We start from the raw sequence: 12,440 nt of genomic DNA on the forward strand, positions 1-12,440 counted from the left end.
CTGCAAGGAAAGTGATACGTCACAGATAAAACGGAGGCTGCTGGTTACATCTTAATTTATTTTATTTCTTTACAAATTAAAGATGCATTGAAAAATAAACCAACGAAGAGAAATGAGAGGTCCAGAGCAGGGGCGTCCCGGGCTGGGAGCAGGCAAGCCTGGCCACCATCAAGCCTAGCCCTTGTCCTGCCCCAGCTAGGTGGGGTTGGAAGATAACTGTCAGCCACTCTGTCAGTACGAAAGCCTGAGTGGTGTCCTAGCAGGAGAGACTAGACACCTCTGCCTCTCTCCCCAACAACCTCCAGCTTGGAGAGCAGTGCTTCCAGCGGGAGCTCAGAGTGGGATGCGGGCTGGCTCTGTGAGGTATTGCAAGTCGATGGCCAGGCTCCCTACAGAACCATCCAGTGTTGGGGCCTCTCCAGCTGGAAAGGAGGCTGATACCGCTACCAGGTCTTAATATACTTTGCAACTCTGTTCCCAGGCTCATTCATTTCTGATTACGTGCCTCTATTCACCAAGTGATCACCAATCATTTCAGGAGAGAGAAAGATCAGTGGAAGCAGAGCAAGAAAGCTAATCAACCACCCTCAGTCACTCTGAGTTGGCTGTTGACTTCCAGGCCCAGGAAGACTGACCACTTTTCTCTCTACCATCTATGGTCTATACCCCAGCTCTTGTGCACCTGTAAGTATGTTTATCCCTAATATAGGAAGTTGTTGATGACAATGAGCTGACTTCGCAGCCCCTCCCCCTGTAATACCCTGGGATCCTCACTCCTTCCTGTCTGCCCTTCTCTTCTTGGAGGCTGGTCCAAAGGGACACATAATATTATCAGGGTCTGGGTGGCTCCAAATCCCCCAACACCAAATCATATACAGTGAACTGAGAAACTACATTCATTACGACAGGATTAGCAGGAAAATGGTAAAGTGAGGGGACAGGGGCACCTTCCAACAGCAGGACATGACAGAGTGGTAGGATACTTGAGCCCAGAAAGAAGGTGTCTCCTTATACCTCCCCCTCCCCCCAAAGAGACTGAGGTCAGCTTATATGACTTATAATATATGGAACTGTCCCAATTTCTCTGCTGTCCTGGGGTACTTTCTGGAAGCTGGCCTGGACCCTATGCTGTTTACCACATGCTCTAGCTCAGTAGCTGCCGAATCTCCTTGTGCATATGACAGAGAAAGTCCACATAGGATGCTCCGCCGCTCAGGCTCTTGTCTTCCACCAGGAAGTGTTTGAACAGTGTCTCCAGCTTGTCCTCTTGTTTCACCACAATAAGCTATGGCCAGAACACAGGGTCATGAGGCAGGGCTAAAGGGAATTAAACATGCCCTAAAATCCCATTATCTAGTCACTTACTCCCCATCCCCCTTCCCAGTGAGGACTTGACAAGGTAAGAAATCCAGGTCCGGATCAGTGTTACCTTCATGTACCGTGATCTCTGTGCCCTCAAACTGTCAATGAGGCCTTGCACCTTCTTGGACAGTAGATTATCCAGAACTGGCAGAACACTCTGGAACACAAAATTCATTTATCCTTATGGTAAGGTATGCTGAATCCAGAAGTGAAGATGGGACAGCACAGATTTATGCATTATCTGAAATATGGAAGCCTGTGAAGAATGACAGCACCCTCCCTCTCTAAGCGTACCCTGCTATTTAAGGGAATGAACACACTTTTCTTGGCTCCTAACTCATATCACAGAGTCTACTTCCACACCCACATTCTCCTTGACTCCCTGCCCTCACCAAGCCACTGGTGATCTGACTGAAGGAGGAGACACCGAAGAGGCTCTGGACAACACCCTGTTGGACACTTGCTCCCACCCAGAGGAAGAGGTTGAGCCCATTCTCCAGCAAATATATATCCCCATTGCTTAGACGCTCTTCAGATGCTCGAACTGCTGGTGGTTCAGTGGTATTCTCAATGGGAGACTTTGTCTAGACAAAAGGAAGGGGGCAAACGGTTACCAAGGACCATAAGACTCGTTTGCCCACCCACACCCCCATCCTCCACCCCCATACACACGAAATTTCAGAAAGCTAAGCACCTGAGTAACTCTCAGTATGAAAATATTACATCAGATAAGATAGGTAAAAAATTCATGAGTGTCAGACACAGATAATATTAATCCTTCCCTTCGTCCTCCTATGATGTCCCTTTCTCACTACAATGTCTCACACTCCAGCACTCAGTCGCACCAACGGTAGGAGCCGAGGATAGAAGAAGACATTGGTCTCAGCCACATCCATGGAGGTAACCAGCTGTCGGACGTAGGCCCGGTCATCAGTAGTGACTTCAGCTCCAGGCTGCAGGACATCACTCTTCAATACACAGTTCAGGTAAACTGGGAGTAGCTTCATGCACTCAGGAAGGATCAACTAAGGGGGTTATCAAAACAAAGTCAATAATCATGAGAAATCCCTCCCAATGCAAAAATGTATCCCAACAACTCCTCCACCAATATGCTTGCCCTACCTGTCCTGCAGAGGAAGGGCTGGCACAGTTCTTTCTGTAACAGGCCAAGATTTGGGCACACTGAGTGATAAGAGTGTCACGAACAGTCTTCACAGGGCTGCTCAGGACCCCCCGGTATGCTGGATGGGAAAGGGAGACAGCACAGTCAATGGTCAGCCACTCCATCACATGCGCCTTCCCACCATCACACCCACTCAGGAATGCTGAATTGTTGACCATCCTGGACCTTTCTCTTAGCCCCAATCCCACCCTGCCCTGCCTCTGCCCTCACCAAACTTGGCCATGTAGTTGATGAGCGTGTCAGTCTCACAGTTTCGATACAGATCAGCCAGCTGAGTGCAGCAGTTGAGGGCCAGGTTGTGGATGCGGAGCCGTCGCTGCCCTGCACAGCTGGTGTAGAGCAGGGCACACTAGGGGAAGGGAGAAAGGGGGAATTCACACCCCTCCCTCAGCATAGCCCTTGGAAAACTGCCTCTGCTATATTCTTAAACTAGAAGACAGACATGAGCCATCCCTTCTCCAGCCTCTTCTAGTCTTCTCTACCCATCCCTCAACCCCTTCCCTACAGCCTGTTTATATCCAGTGATATGACCGCGGACACTTCTTCCCCAACCCCTGCCTCCTGTCCCCTACCTGCAGGAGGGCTCCATTCTCTTCATTGAGCCGATCGTCATGCTTGAACTCCACAGTCACCGTCTTGTCCCCATCCAGCCCAGCCAGCTCCACATCTGTTGTGTTGTTCATGTAGAAAGCCCCAAAGAAATCTACAGCACGGATACCTGAGGCCACATGGACAGGGCTAAAGGTATGACAGGTGCCTCCCTCCAGACTGAGCCCCCCCACCTGCTCTTCTCCAACTAGGACTGACCAGTGCTTGTCCGGACCCGCATCACAGCATCAAAGCCAACGACCTTCTGTACATCCCGACGCAGGTCACTCAGGAACCGTTCCTGGTCATTTTCCACCTGCATCCCCCCAGGCTCAGAGTCACATCACTGACTACATATAAACAATCTCCCTGCACCCCCTCCACTCTACAAGCCTGCAGAATCATAATGACAGTAACAGTGAAGATAATGATGTTGATGATAATGATAGCTTTTAAGCACTTATTACATATTACATGCCAGGTATCCCATTAAGTGCCTTACATATAATTACTTAATCCTGATGATAAATCCTAATTAATAACTATAAAAATCCCATTTTGTAGATGAAGAAACAAAGGAGAGAATAATTAAGTAATTTATCCTAGGTCACACAGCTGGTAAATAGTAGGGCCAGAATATCAACCCGGGACTGATTCCAAGCCCCGTGCTCCTGACTGCCACACTCTCTTCTGTACACTGTGCAGTCTTCTCCTCCAACGCTATTCCTATTAATGAGTCAGCAGCTAAGGGGCCACTCCACATGCAGGCAGGCATTCCCAGTCCTGCTTCCACCTGCCACCCAGAGTCCCATGCCGTACCTGAAAGCAAGCGTATTTATAGACAGAGCCACCAGTGAGCTGGGGTACAACAGAGAGCGTGGCCACATCCACATACTGGTTAGGGAAGAGGAAGAGGTCTACGCAGCAGCCCTGGGCCACACACTCTTTGGCCAGGGTCTGATAGGCACCTGTCTGAGGCTGGAACAGAGTCTGGGGAAGAACAGGAAAAAAATGTTCAAAGATCCCAGTTCCACCCTGCCTGAGAACTGTATATGCTGTATATGTAATATGGGATGTTCAAGGACATGTAAGACTTCAGATGTACCTCTCAGTTTGCAATAGTAACAGAACAGTCTCTTAAAAAAAAAAAAAAGTCTACCAAGGGCTTTGGGATGGGGTAGAGGTGTGGGAGCAGTGGAGAAGGTTGGCAGTCACGGATGTGACATGTGAAAGGGCAGAGGATCCAGTCCCAGTCTCCCTCAAGAAAGTTAAGAGTACTGCATTGTGAATAGACAGCATGTTCCTCTGTAATAGAAAGTCCTCCCCGCAGCTCCCAATCCCACACCTTCTCCTTGTCTGTGTTGATCAACTTCCTGTCGTCTCTGTTCTTCAGTTTCCCTGGGGCTTCTGCAATGGGCAGGGAGGTGTGGAACAGAAAGAGCTTCCCTGCACACTCAGCAGCCTAGAAAAGAAGAGAGATCTACTTGTCCATTCTTTCCTTTATTCATCCATTATTCATTCATCCCTTCCCTCGTCATTTACTCAGTGCCAACTATGTCAGACAAGCTGACTCACTGCACAGCCATCAATCACTGAAGATACAGGGGTTGTATCCTAGGGGGTAAGATGGTCAGAAGACAGTGTTGCAGAGGTGGCTGCCAGGGACTCGAGCCTTACCTTCAGAGCCTCCATCCCAGCCTGGATAACTGGGGCAAATACTGTCTCTGTCTCCCTTGTGTCTGCAAACATTTCTGGAATCTGATCCAATAAGCTGAAGAGATAGGTGATAGGAGGCAATCAAAATTGCTATCCAAATTTCAAATCCCTCAATTCCCTGAAGAGTCATCTGGCCCCCAGACTCTGAGAACTCCTGAGGCACAACCTCTGTACATCTGCTGAACGCTCTGCTCAACTCTCTGGCCTTCTGTGGTTGTATCCACCCCACCCCTGCTTTACCCCCACAGTCTAACTCCTACCTGGTGATGACTGCTTGAGACTCATTGACATTGACCAGGAAGCCATCCAGCAGTGGCACAAACATGTCACCCACATCAGATACAACCATCATTTGTGGCTGGGCCAATGAGCTCTTCACATTGTAGAAGTGGAGCACCTTATTATAGGTGACAAAGCCAACGCGGATTGCTGACTCTTCTGCCCCGCCCTCCCTGTAGAAGGTGACATTGTTACCCACGGTTGCCAACTTCTCCACCACCCAACTTCATGACATCAGGATCCACGATGTGCTGAGTTAACCCAGCCACCCACCCCTAAGCCCCCTCCCCAGGCATCATTATCCAAAGGAAGCACCTCGGCTCCTAACTCTCACCTAGGCAGGAAGTCTAACAATGACTTGAGCTCCTCACAGAGGAGCCTAACAAGACCACTCCTGATGGCATTGTAGGAGACGTCAATCATGAAGATGAAGGCAGGAGGGCTGGGGAACTTATTGTTCTGCAAAGGAAGGAAATGTTGGTGGCGGGGGTGGGAGAGGGGTATTAGTAAGCAGGTCAGTTGACTAGAGAGAAGTCAACACCAAAGGGGACAATGACGGGGTGAGGGAAATGACCACAGCAAGTCTTAGCTGTCTCATTGTCCACCCACTGCTGCTCCCCACGCTACCTTCCCTCACCTTGCAGTAATCTACAGTGGCCAAGAATTCATAAGAACCCAGGGACAGCTCAGGACGGTCATAAGCATCCACACGTTTGCCGGTATGATCCAGATGTTGAAAATACTGGGGGGGAACTGTGGGGAGTAGGGCAGAGTGTTACTCAAAGGTCCACGCTCAATCTTAGTTGGGTCCTGGCTGAGCTCACTCTATTGCCCCACATCCCCACAGGCGCCTTATTTCCCCAACTCCTGAACCAACGGACCCTCATCTATCTAACTAGAAAGAGAACAATGAAGATGCAATCCAGATCCCCCCCAACCCCAGCCTCTGTGAACATACCATCGTTGATACAGCTGCAAAAGCAGCACTGGAAGCGCCTCCCTCCCTCAACGAACTGCATGAAAGGGCACATGTATGCTTTGCAGCGATTGCAGCGCAAAGGGCCAGATTCCCCGTGGTCGACAACATACGGTGAAGCCTAAAGAGCAAAGGGGAGGGGCTCAGACATAGAGGGAAGCTACAGCAGGGAGCTATATGTGGCAACAGATGAGGAGGAACAACCTGGAGGGAGAAGGGCATGGCTCAGATAGTCTGCCTGGGGAGGGAGCAGAGAGAAGGGGAACGAGGACAAATGTCAAATGTCTCTAAGGAATGTCCCTAAGAGTCTAAATTCTATAGTCCCCTCTCCTTACTCCTCATCTCTAGAATTTCACTTCTTCTGGAAAGAGAAGAGCAACTGTGGAACTGGCCCAAACAAGCCAGGGGCTGACATGGATGTATGAGGAGAAAACCAGAGATTACCCAGGATTCTCATTTCTGGCCCAATCTTCAATCCCCTTCACTCCTGCTCTAGGATCTTGACTCCTACCTCCTTTCCCAACAAAGTATCTATGACATTTGTCCTCTCCAATCCCTGGATTTCTGTGAGCCTACTGACGCCCAGGCAGATGTCACCCTACAGATAAGAGACCAGCAGCCAAGTGTCCAACCATCCCCACTGAGACACAGGAAAAAAGAAAGAGAAAAACACAGAACAAGACAGAGAAACAGGATGTAAAGTGAGCCGTGAGTATCCAGTTACAGAGAAATCCACCCCAAGTTCATTAAGCTAGGCATGAATATGAGGGTATCCTACCAAGGCCTGGCAGAGCAGCTGCCAAGCTCTCTCTCTTTCAATGCTGATTCCAGGGATTGGGGTGACAGATCATGGCCCAAACCAGGTAAGAAGGACTACTGGATCTTAATCTACCTTTTTCCTTAATATGCTGTCCTAACATCTCGACTTACCTGGGATGACAGGACAGCATACAAGAAAAAACAGAATGATGTGCTTCTAATCATCTGGAGATGACCATGCTATGAGACGTTCCTGCAACCAGCTGTCTTCTCCCCTACAAGTTGGCCTTGACTCTTTCCATAATGTGTTTCCCCTGTGGACTCTGCTCCCATCCAGCAATTTCTTGGGCTTTTACTCTCATCCCTACCACCCCTTCAGGCATGGGCCCTGTGATAGAAAGCTATTGAAGATATTCACCCCTCCCACCCAACCAAGACTTCTTCCATTGTGACTGCCAGAATCACATCTAGGAAGAAGTCTCACTCCCCAATCCCCCTCCCTTCCTCCCTTTCATTATACTCTAGTCCCTTCCCTGACTCACCTCCTCTGGGGGCAGCCTTGCCAGCGGCTTGATGACAGCTGCTAGGGGCACCTGAGCCTGCTTAGCCATGTCAGATGTGCAAGGGATATTATAGGATGTGCATCGGATGTATCGGGGACTTGCATTCCCTGAAGCGGAGGTAGAAAAGCTGAGTCAGATCACAGAATCACTCCAGACACTGGCTCTCCATTGCCAATCCACCCCATCATCCCAACAAATGCTAGAGCTGATGGTGGCTTTTTCCCCCTAGAGACCAATGAGGGACTGGTCTCTGATTAAAGACTGACAAAGCCCCATCCATAAGCTGATAATGCTGGAGAAAAAGTCCCCGCAGGGAGTAATTAATGCCCTTCTCACCTTGGTCTTTCACGAGGAAGTTGGTGGTGACTAAGGGTGGCACCTGGCCCCGCACTCCAGTAACAAATGGCTCTGAACCCCGGTTGTTCCTGTCATCCTCAATAACCTGAATCTGTAGGGAAGAGGTGAAATGAATGAAGTGACAGATGAAAAGGGAGTAGCAGGTCGCAGAGAGCCAGGAGAAAGAAACACTGGAGCTGCAGCACAGAAACTAATAATTTGCCAAGGAACACGCCTCATGCACCAGGCCTGCTCTCCTTTAGGAGATCATATAAAATGCTGTAATACCAATCTTCCACTCCACAGTCAGCAGCAACATGCTGGACAGGCAACATTGAGAAAGGGCTTCTTTATGGATCGCCCTGATCCCAATAAATGGTGATCACCCTGTTATAATACCTACTCCAGGAAAGCTCCAGCTCTTATCACAAGCCTTCAAACGTGATCAGATTCCACTTCCCTCCCCCATCAAGCCTCTGCCTCCCCTTCTCTTCCCAAGACACATTCTGAATCAGAGCAGGGGAACAGACAACGGTAAACATGTAAAAATGAAATCTACCTGGAATGACTCTACACTCAATGAAAGTAGAAGGGACAGGGTGAGGAGAGGATTACACAGCAGGAAATGATCAGGTAAGGTGAGGAAGCAGATGCTGCCTTATTTTCAGGTAAGCATCAGTGTGTAAATATGGAAGAAGAGGATATTATAGCCCAATCCTCAGTCCCCCACATTTTGACAGACCCAGCAAAGGAAAAAAAAAGATCTTGCAAAGCTGGTGATCAGACCTTCATGCAGGCTGATAACCTTTGGTCAGTTACTTCAAGATGGGTTTGGTAAAACCAGAAAAAGTAAAGGGAGAATAAGACTCTGTATCCCATAGCAGAAAGAGTTGAAGCTTAGAAATATATCAGAGTCAAACAGACTCTCCAGATGAGAAAGTGGCCCACACTTTCCCAAACCAGCTGACCCCTCCCCGTAAGAAATGAGCTTCCCAAATTTGTACATTAGTAGCCACCTACCCACATGTTTCTCTACAATAAGCAGTAGACAAATCAAACCCAAAAGGGAAAGATCTACTGTTCAGTTTTGTCCTGTTCCATCCTATGTCACATGCAGGCTCCTGGAGGAGCCAGCAGGACTAAAACCAAAGCTTAATATGCCATCTGACCCCACCCTTCGATCCTGACCTTCTACCATCCCATACTTAAAGGCACTGCTAACAGCTTGCTACTTCTTCATTATATGGTGACTCGAGGCATGCACATCCTTCTAGCTTGTAAAAGCAAGGGTCTAGAAGGACTAAGGGAAGAGGATGCGGAGGGATGGACATGGTGGATGAGGTGAAGATGAGGTCACAGGCATGCATGGGTGACATTAACACAGGGATGACACACACACACCCACCCCCTGCACTTACTGGACTAGGAATGGCATCAGGGTCTATTCTGTGTCTGGTTTTCTGCTGAGGAGGCAGCTCATTGAGTTGCTTTTAGTGTTTTAATAATAAAGGCAGCAGGGGAATACAGGGAGGGAGACAAAAGAACAAGAAGCAGATGTTACTTCTCTCAGCCCTGATGAGTTAGACATGAACAGCTAACTCATGGAGTTAGCTCATACTAACTCCATGGAGCCCAGCTCATACTGCTGAAATCAGGCCCCCCCAGATCAGAAATTCCAAATGTTTCTGGGCCAAAAAAGAGCCTTTAATGGCTCAGGCTATGATGTAGAAAGATAAGGAAGGGGGCAAATAGGAGGCAAGAGGGGTTATACAGAGGGGCTGAATGGGAGAAATTTTAAGAAGGAAGAAGAGGGATGTTCCCTCCAAAAGGCCAAGCCTCCCATGTAAGAACTATTCTTATGCTGAAAGAAGCCTCACATCCAACCAGACTCTCCTTCTTACTAAAGGAGGGAGAAGGAAAGAGGGACTGCTTAATCCTCTAGAGTCCCCCTTTGCCAACTGGGTCCCTCACCATGATAGTTCCCCAAAGGAAGAGGGAAGAGAACAGAATGGAATGACAATGGCTAAGCATGGTGAGGTAATTGACATAGCAAATGTTGCAGACAGAACTATAAAGTGGCCTCCACTTGGGAATACAGTACGAGCCTCTATTCTGTGTATGATGAGGAAGGCCTGAGTATTCTGATGGCTCTAAGGGTGAGATTCACCCTCTTCCTGGGAGAAGCAACTTCCCCACATCGCCCTTGAAATTGTAGATCACTATTCCCCATCCACACAGCAGCAGGCTAACAAACAAAAGTATTGGAGGCTTCCTCCTAAAACACTGTCCAAATAAGGGCAGAGAGAATTCAGAGAGGCTTTCCTTTTCTTACCACCTAACACCAGAGAATTTCCACCAGCTCTACCCGTTAAGAAGACTGCTATCCTACTAGATCTAAGAGGACAAGACCTGGACCCACCCACTACTCCACAGAAGAGCAGAGGTTACCGTGCTCTGTCCAGCAGTGGCAGAATGCAGCACTCAACCCAGAGCTCTACTGATACTGCTGATCACTCCTGGTTTCCCTTCCTTTCCTGCCCAGCTATGAAGTAAAAGTGCCCCCAGAAGATTTCTGGGACTTCAAGTTCTAGTTAAAGAGTCAAAAATTACATCTAGGTTCTACACCTACAAGATGATGAACGAAAAGGAAAATCAGAAAAGCCTAGGCAAACATCTCTTCTAGGTTGACTCACTTATCTGGCAGCCACAAGCACCTTCCCCAGGACCACATAAGTATCTACTTACAGGGCTCGGGATGGCATCAGGGTCCAGGCGCTTAGGAGGCAATGGTTGAGGAGGCCCAGGCTGACTTCCAAAAGTGGCTGCTCCTGGGTAGGGACTTCCATAATTGGACTGAGGGCCCCGGGTTGGTCCAAAGGAACCTAAGTGACAAGGACACAAGGTTGATGAACAAATTATTCCTTCTCTATCTCTTCTTAAGGCCTCACGGAAATTACTAGACTCCTATAAATGTAGAATTGAGAGGTACAGTAGTGACCATTCAGAGAAAGCCCACACTACCTGAACTAAGAGAAAAAAAAATCTTATAAACCCCAGATCCTAGTAATAATACCCTGAAGCTGTCTATCTAGTTCACCACTTAGCAAACAATACTAAAAGCAAATAAAAACAACAACAAAAACACGTGAACTGCTAAAGCCTTTGGCTCCTAGGTAGACCTTGGGAAAAACTCACCATTTTGTTGCAGCTGATAGCCTGGCTGCTGGGAGGAGTGCATAGGTGGTAGTGGTGGTCCTGGGGGCCCAGTCATTTGGGTGCCAGGGGGCAGAGCTTGAGGAGCAGGTGAGGACACATGGTTGGGCTGGCTCACTGGGGGCCCCCCAAAACTCTGTCCAGGCAAGGGAGGACCAGTCATCGAAGGCATCCGAGGACCCCCTGAAGCTGGGGGTGTGAAGCTGGAGGCCTGTAGTGGGACAGATCGCTGGGGAGCCTGGGTCCCAGGATGACCCTGGGCCTGGCCAAGGGGAGGAGCTTGGCCCTGAGGATAGGAGCCATACAGACCAGAGTTAGGGAAACTTCCTGAGGCTGAGGCCAGCGATGTTGGTGGGCCTGAGAAGTAGAAGAAGTAGAGTCAGAACCCCAGTCATTCTGCCTCCTTGTTCAGTAAATCACTTTCCTTTCCACATGAGGGGCAGGAATGACTTCTCCCATCTGCTGGGGCTCAGAAGCACAAGAAATAAAAGGGATTCAGGTATAGCCCCAGAGTCTGATGCTTCTAAAAAGAAGGGGACAGTATTCCTGTGGTCACAGCTACTCACCATAGCCTAGCCCTGAAGGTGGAGAGGCTGGGGCCACAGTACCACTGATCTGCATTCCGGCCAGCTGAGCCGTCACCTGTGCACTTGTTGGGGGAGGGCCATAGGGCTGAAGCACAGCTGGCTGGCTGACCACAGGGGCCAATATGGCTGACCCAAATGGCTGATACCCAGGGAGCCTGCGAAGAGAAGGAAGGCAGAGGTTTCTAGTGGGCTGAGATACCCTTCAAAGTTGGCAGGAGCTCCACATCATATAGGAAACTATATTGTTTTACAGCATCTTATTCTCATCTGGGCTCTTATATGGCTTCACATTTTTATATATTTGTGAATAAATTACATTCCTCATGATCTACACTGTGATTATTCATGGCAAACCTTGTTTTCCATTAGGTTCACTCCAAAAACATGGTTGAACACCCTCAGATCAGAGTATTATTTACTCTGCTAGTTAGATTATCACCTCCTCTGCCTTAATCCTTTGTTGACAAACCACCTCAGTTCTGTAATCTGAAGCACTGAAGGAGTCGAAGGGAAGGTGCACAGAAGCATTAACACAACAGGAGCTTAATAATGTGGGCTCAAACAAATGCAGTTTGATTGTTTAACTTTTAAACCAAAGTATCACTTAATCCTGGGAAAGATGTTAGAAATATCCTTAAGATTAGAAGAGCAGGTCAGCTAAGTCTGGCATTCTATGCTAAGCAGAAAGATGATGCTAACTCTACCAGAGTTAAGGACTAGACAAACAGGACATAAACCAGGTAGCCTTCTAGCTGGGTCTATCTAGCAAAGCCTCGTTACTTGGATAACTGTCTTGAATACTCCCATGGTATCAGATGGCATATTAAAATATAAATTCAAAATCATTCCAATATCATTGTATACCAACTAGCAGTTGC

General features: G+C 48.4%; 1 protein-coding gene across 10 annotated transcripts in view; it reads right to left on the bottom strand.

Moving 5' to 3' along the window:
• Window positions 1-38: 38 nt before the first annotated feature.
• Window positions 39-12,440, bottom strand: part of SEC24C (SEC24 homolog C, COPII coat complex component) — a 35,922-nt gene continuing 23,520 nt past the window's right edge. For 8 of the 10 annotated variants that reach the window (XM_067710549.1, XM_067710548.1, XM_067710552.1 and 5 more), the window contains 21 exons: window positions 11,542-11,717; window positions 10,958-11,332; window positions 10,508-10,644; window positions 9,181-9,249; window positions 7,763-7,874; window positions 7,406-7,533; window positions 6,087-6,225; window positions 5,766-5,881; window positions 5,463-5,587; window positions 5,110-5,301; window positions 4,811-4,904; window positions 4,479-4,595; window positions 3,953-4,123; window positions 3,353-3,449; window positions 3,118-3,263; window positions 2,756-2,894; window positions 2,485-2,603; window positions 2,208-2,387; window positions 1,755-1,946; window positions 1,430-1,519; window positions 39-1,285 (listed from right to left, as the gene is read on the bottom strand). In XM_067710549.1, the coding sequence (XP_067566650.1) occupies window positions 1,145-1,285; window positions 1,430-1,519; window positions 1,755-1,946; window positions 2,208-2,387; window positions 2,485-2,603; window positions 2,756-2,894; window positions 3,118-3,263; window positions 3,353-3,449; window positions 3,953-4,123; window positions 4,479-4,595; window positions 4,811-4,904; window positions 5,110-5,301; window positions 5,463-5,587; window positions 5,766-5,881; window positions 6,087-6,225; window positions 7,406-7,533; window positions 7,763-7,874; window positions 9,181-9,249; window positions 10,508-10,644; window positions 10,958-11,332; window positions 11,542-11,717 (3,055 nt within the window). In that variant the 3' untranslated portion in view covers window positions 39-1,144. The remainder of the gene's footprint in view (window positions 1,286-1,429; window positions 1,520-1,754; window positions 1,947-2,207; window positions 2,388-2,484; window positions 2,604-2,755; window positions 2,895-3,117; window positions 3,264-3,352; window positions 3,450-3,952; window positions 4,124-4,478; window positions 4,596-4,810; window positions 4,905-5,109; window positions 5,302-5,462; window positions 5,588-5,765; window positions 5,882-6,086; window positions 6,226-7,405; window positions 7,534-7,762; window positions 7,875-9,180; window positions 9,250-10,507; window positions 10,645-10,957; window positions 11,333-11,541; window positions 11,718-12,440) is intronic. The other 2 variants (XM_067710553.1, XM_067710555.1) reach the window with 1 other exon arrangement.

The sequence above is a fragment of the Pseudorca crassidens genome, chromosome 16, assembly GCF_039906515.1.
Source record: "Pseudorca crassidens isolate mPseCra1 chromosome 16, mPseCra1.hap1, whole genome shotgun sequence".
Classification (NCBI taxonomy): Eukaryota; Metazoa; Chordata; class Mammalia; order Artiodactyla; family Delphinidae; genus Pseudorca; species Pseudorca crassidens.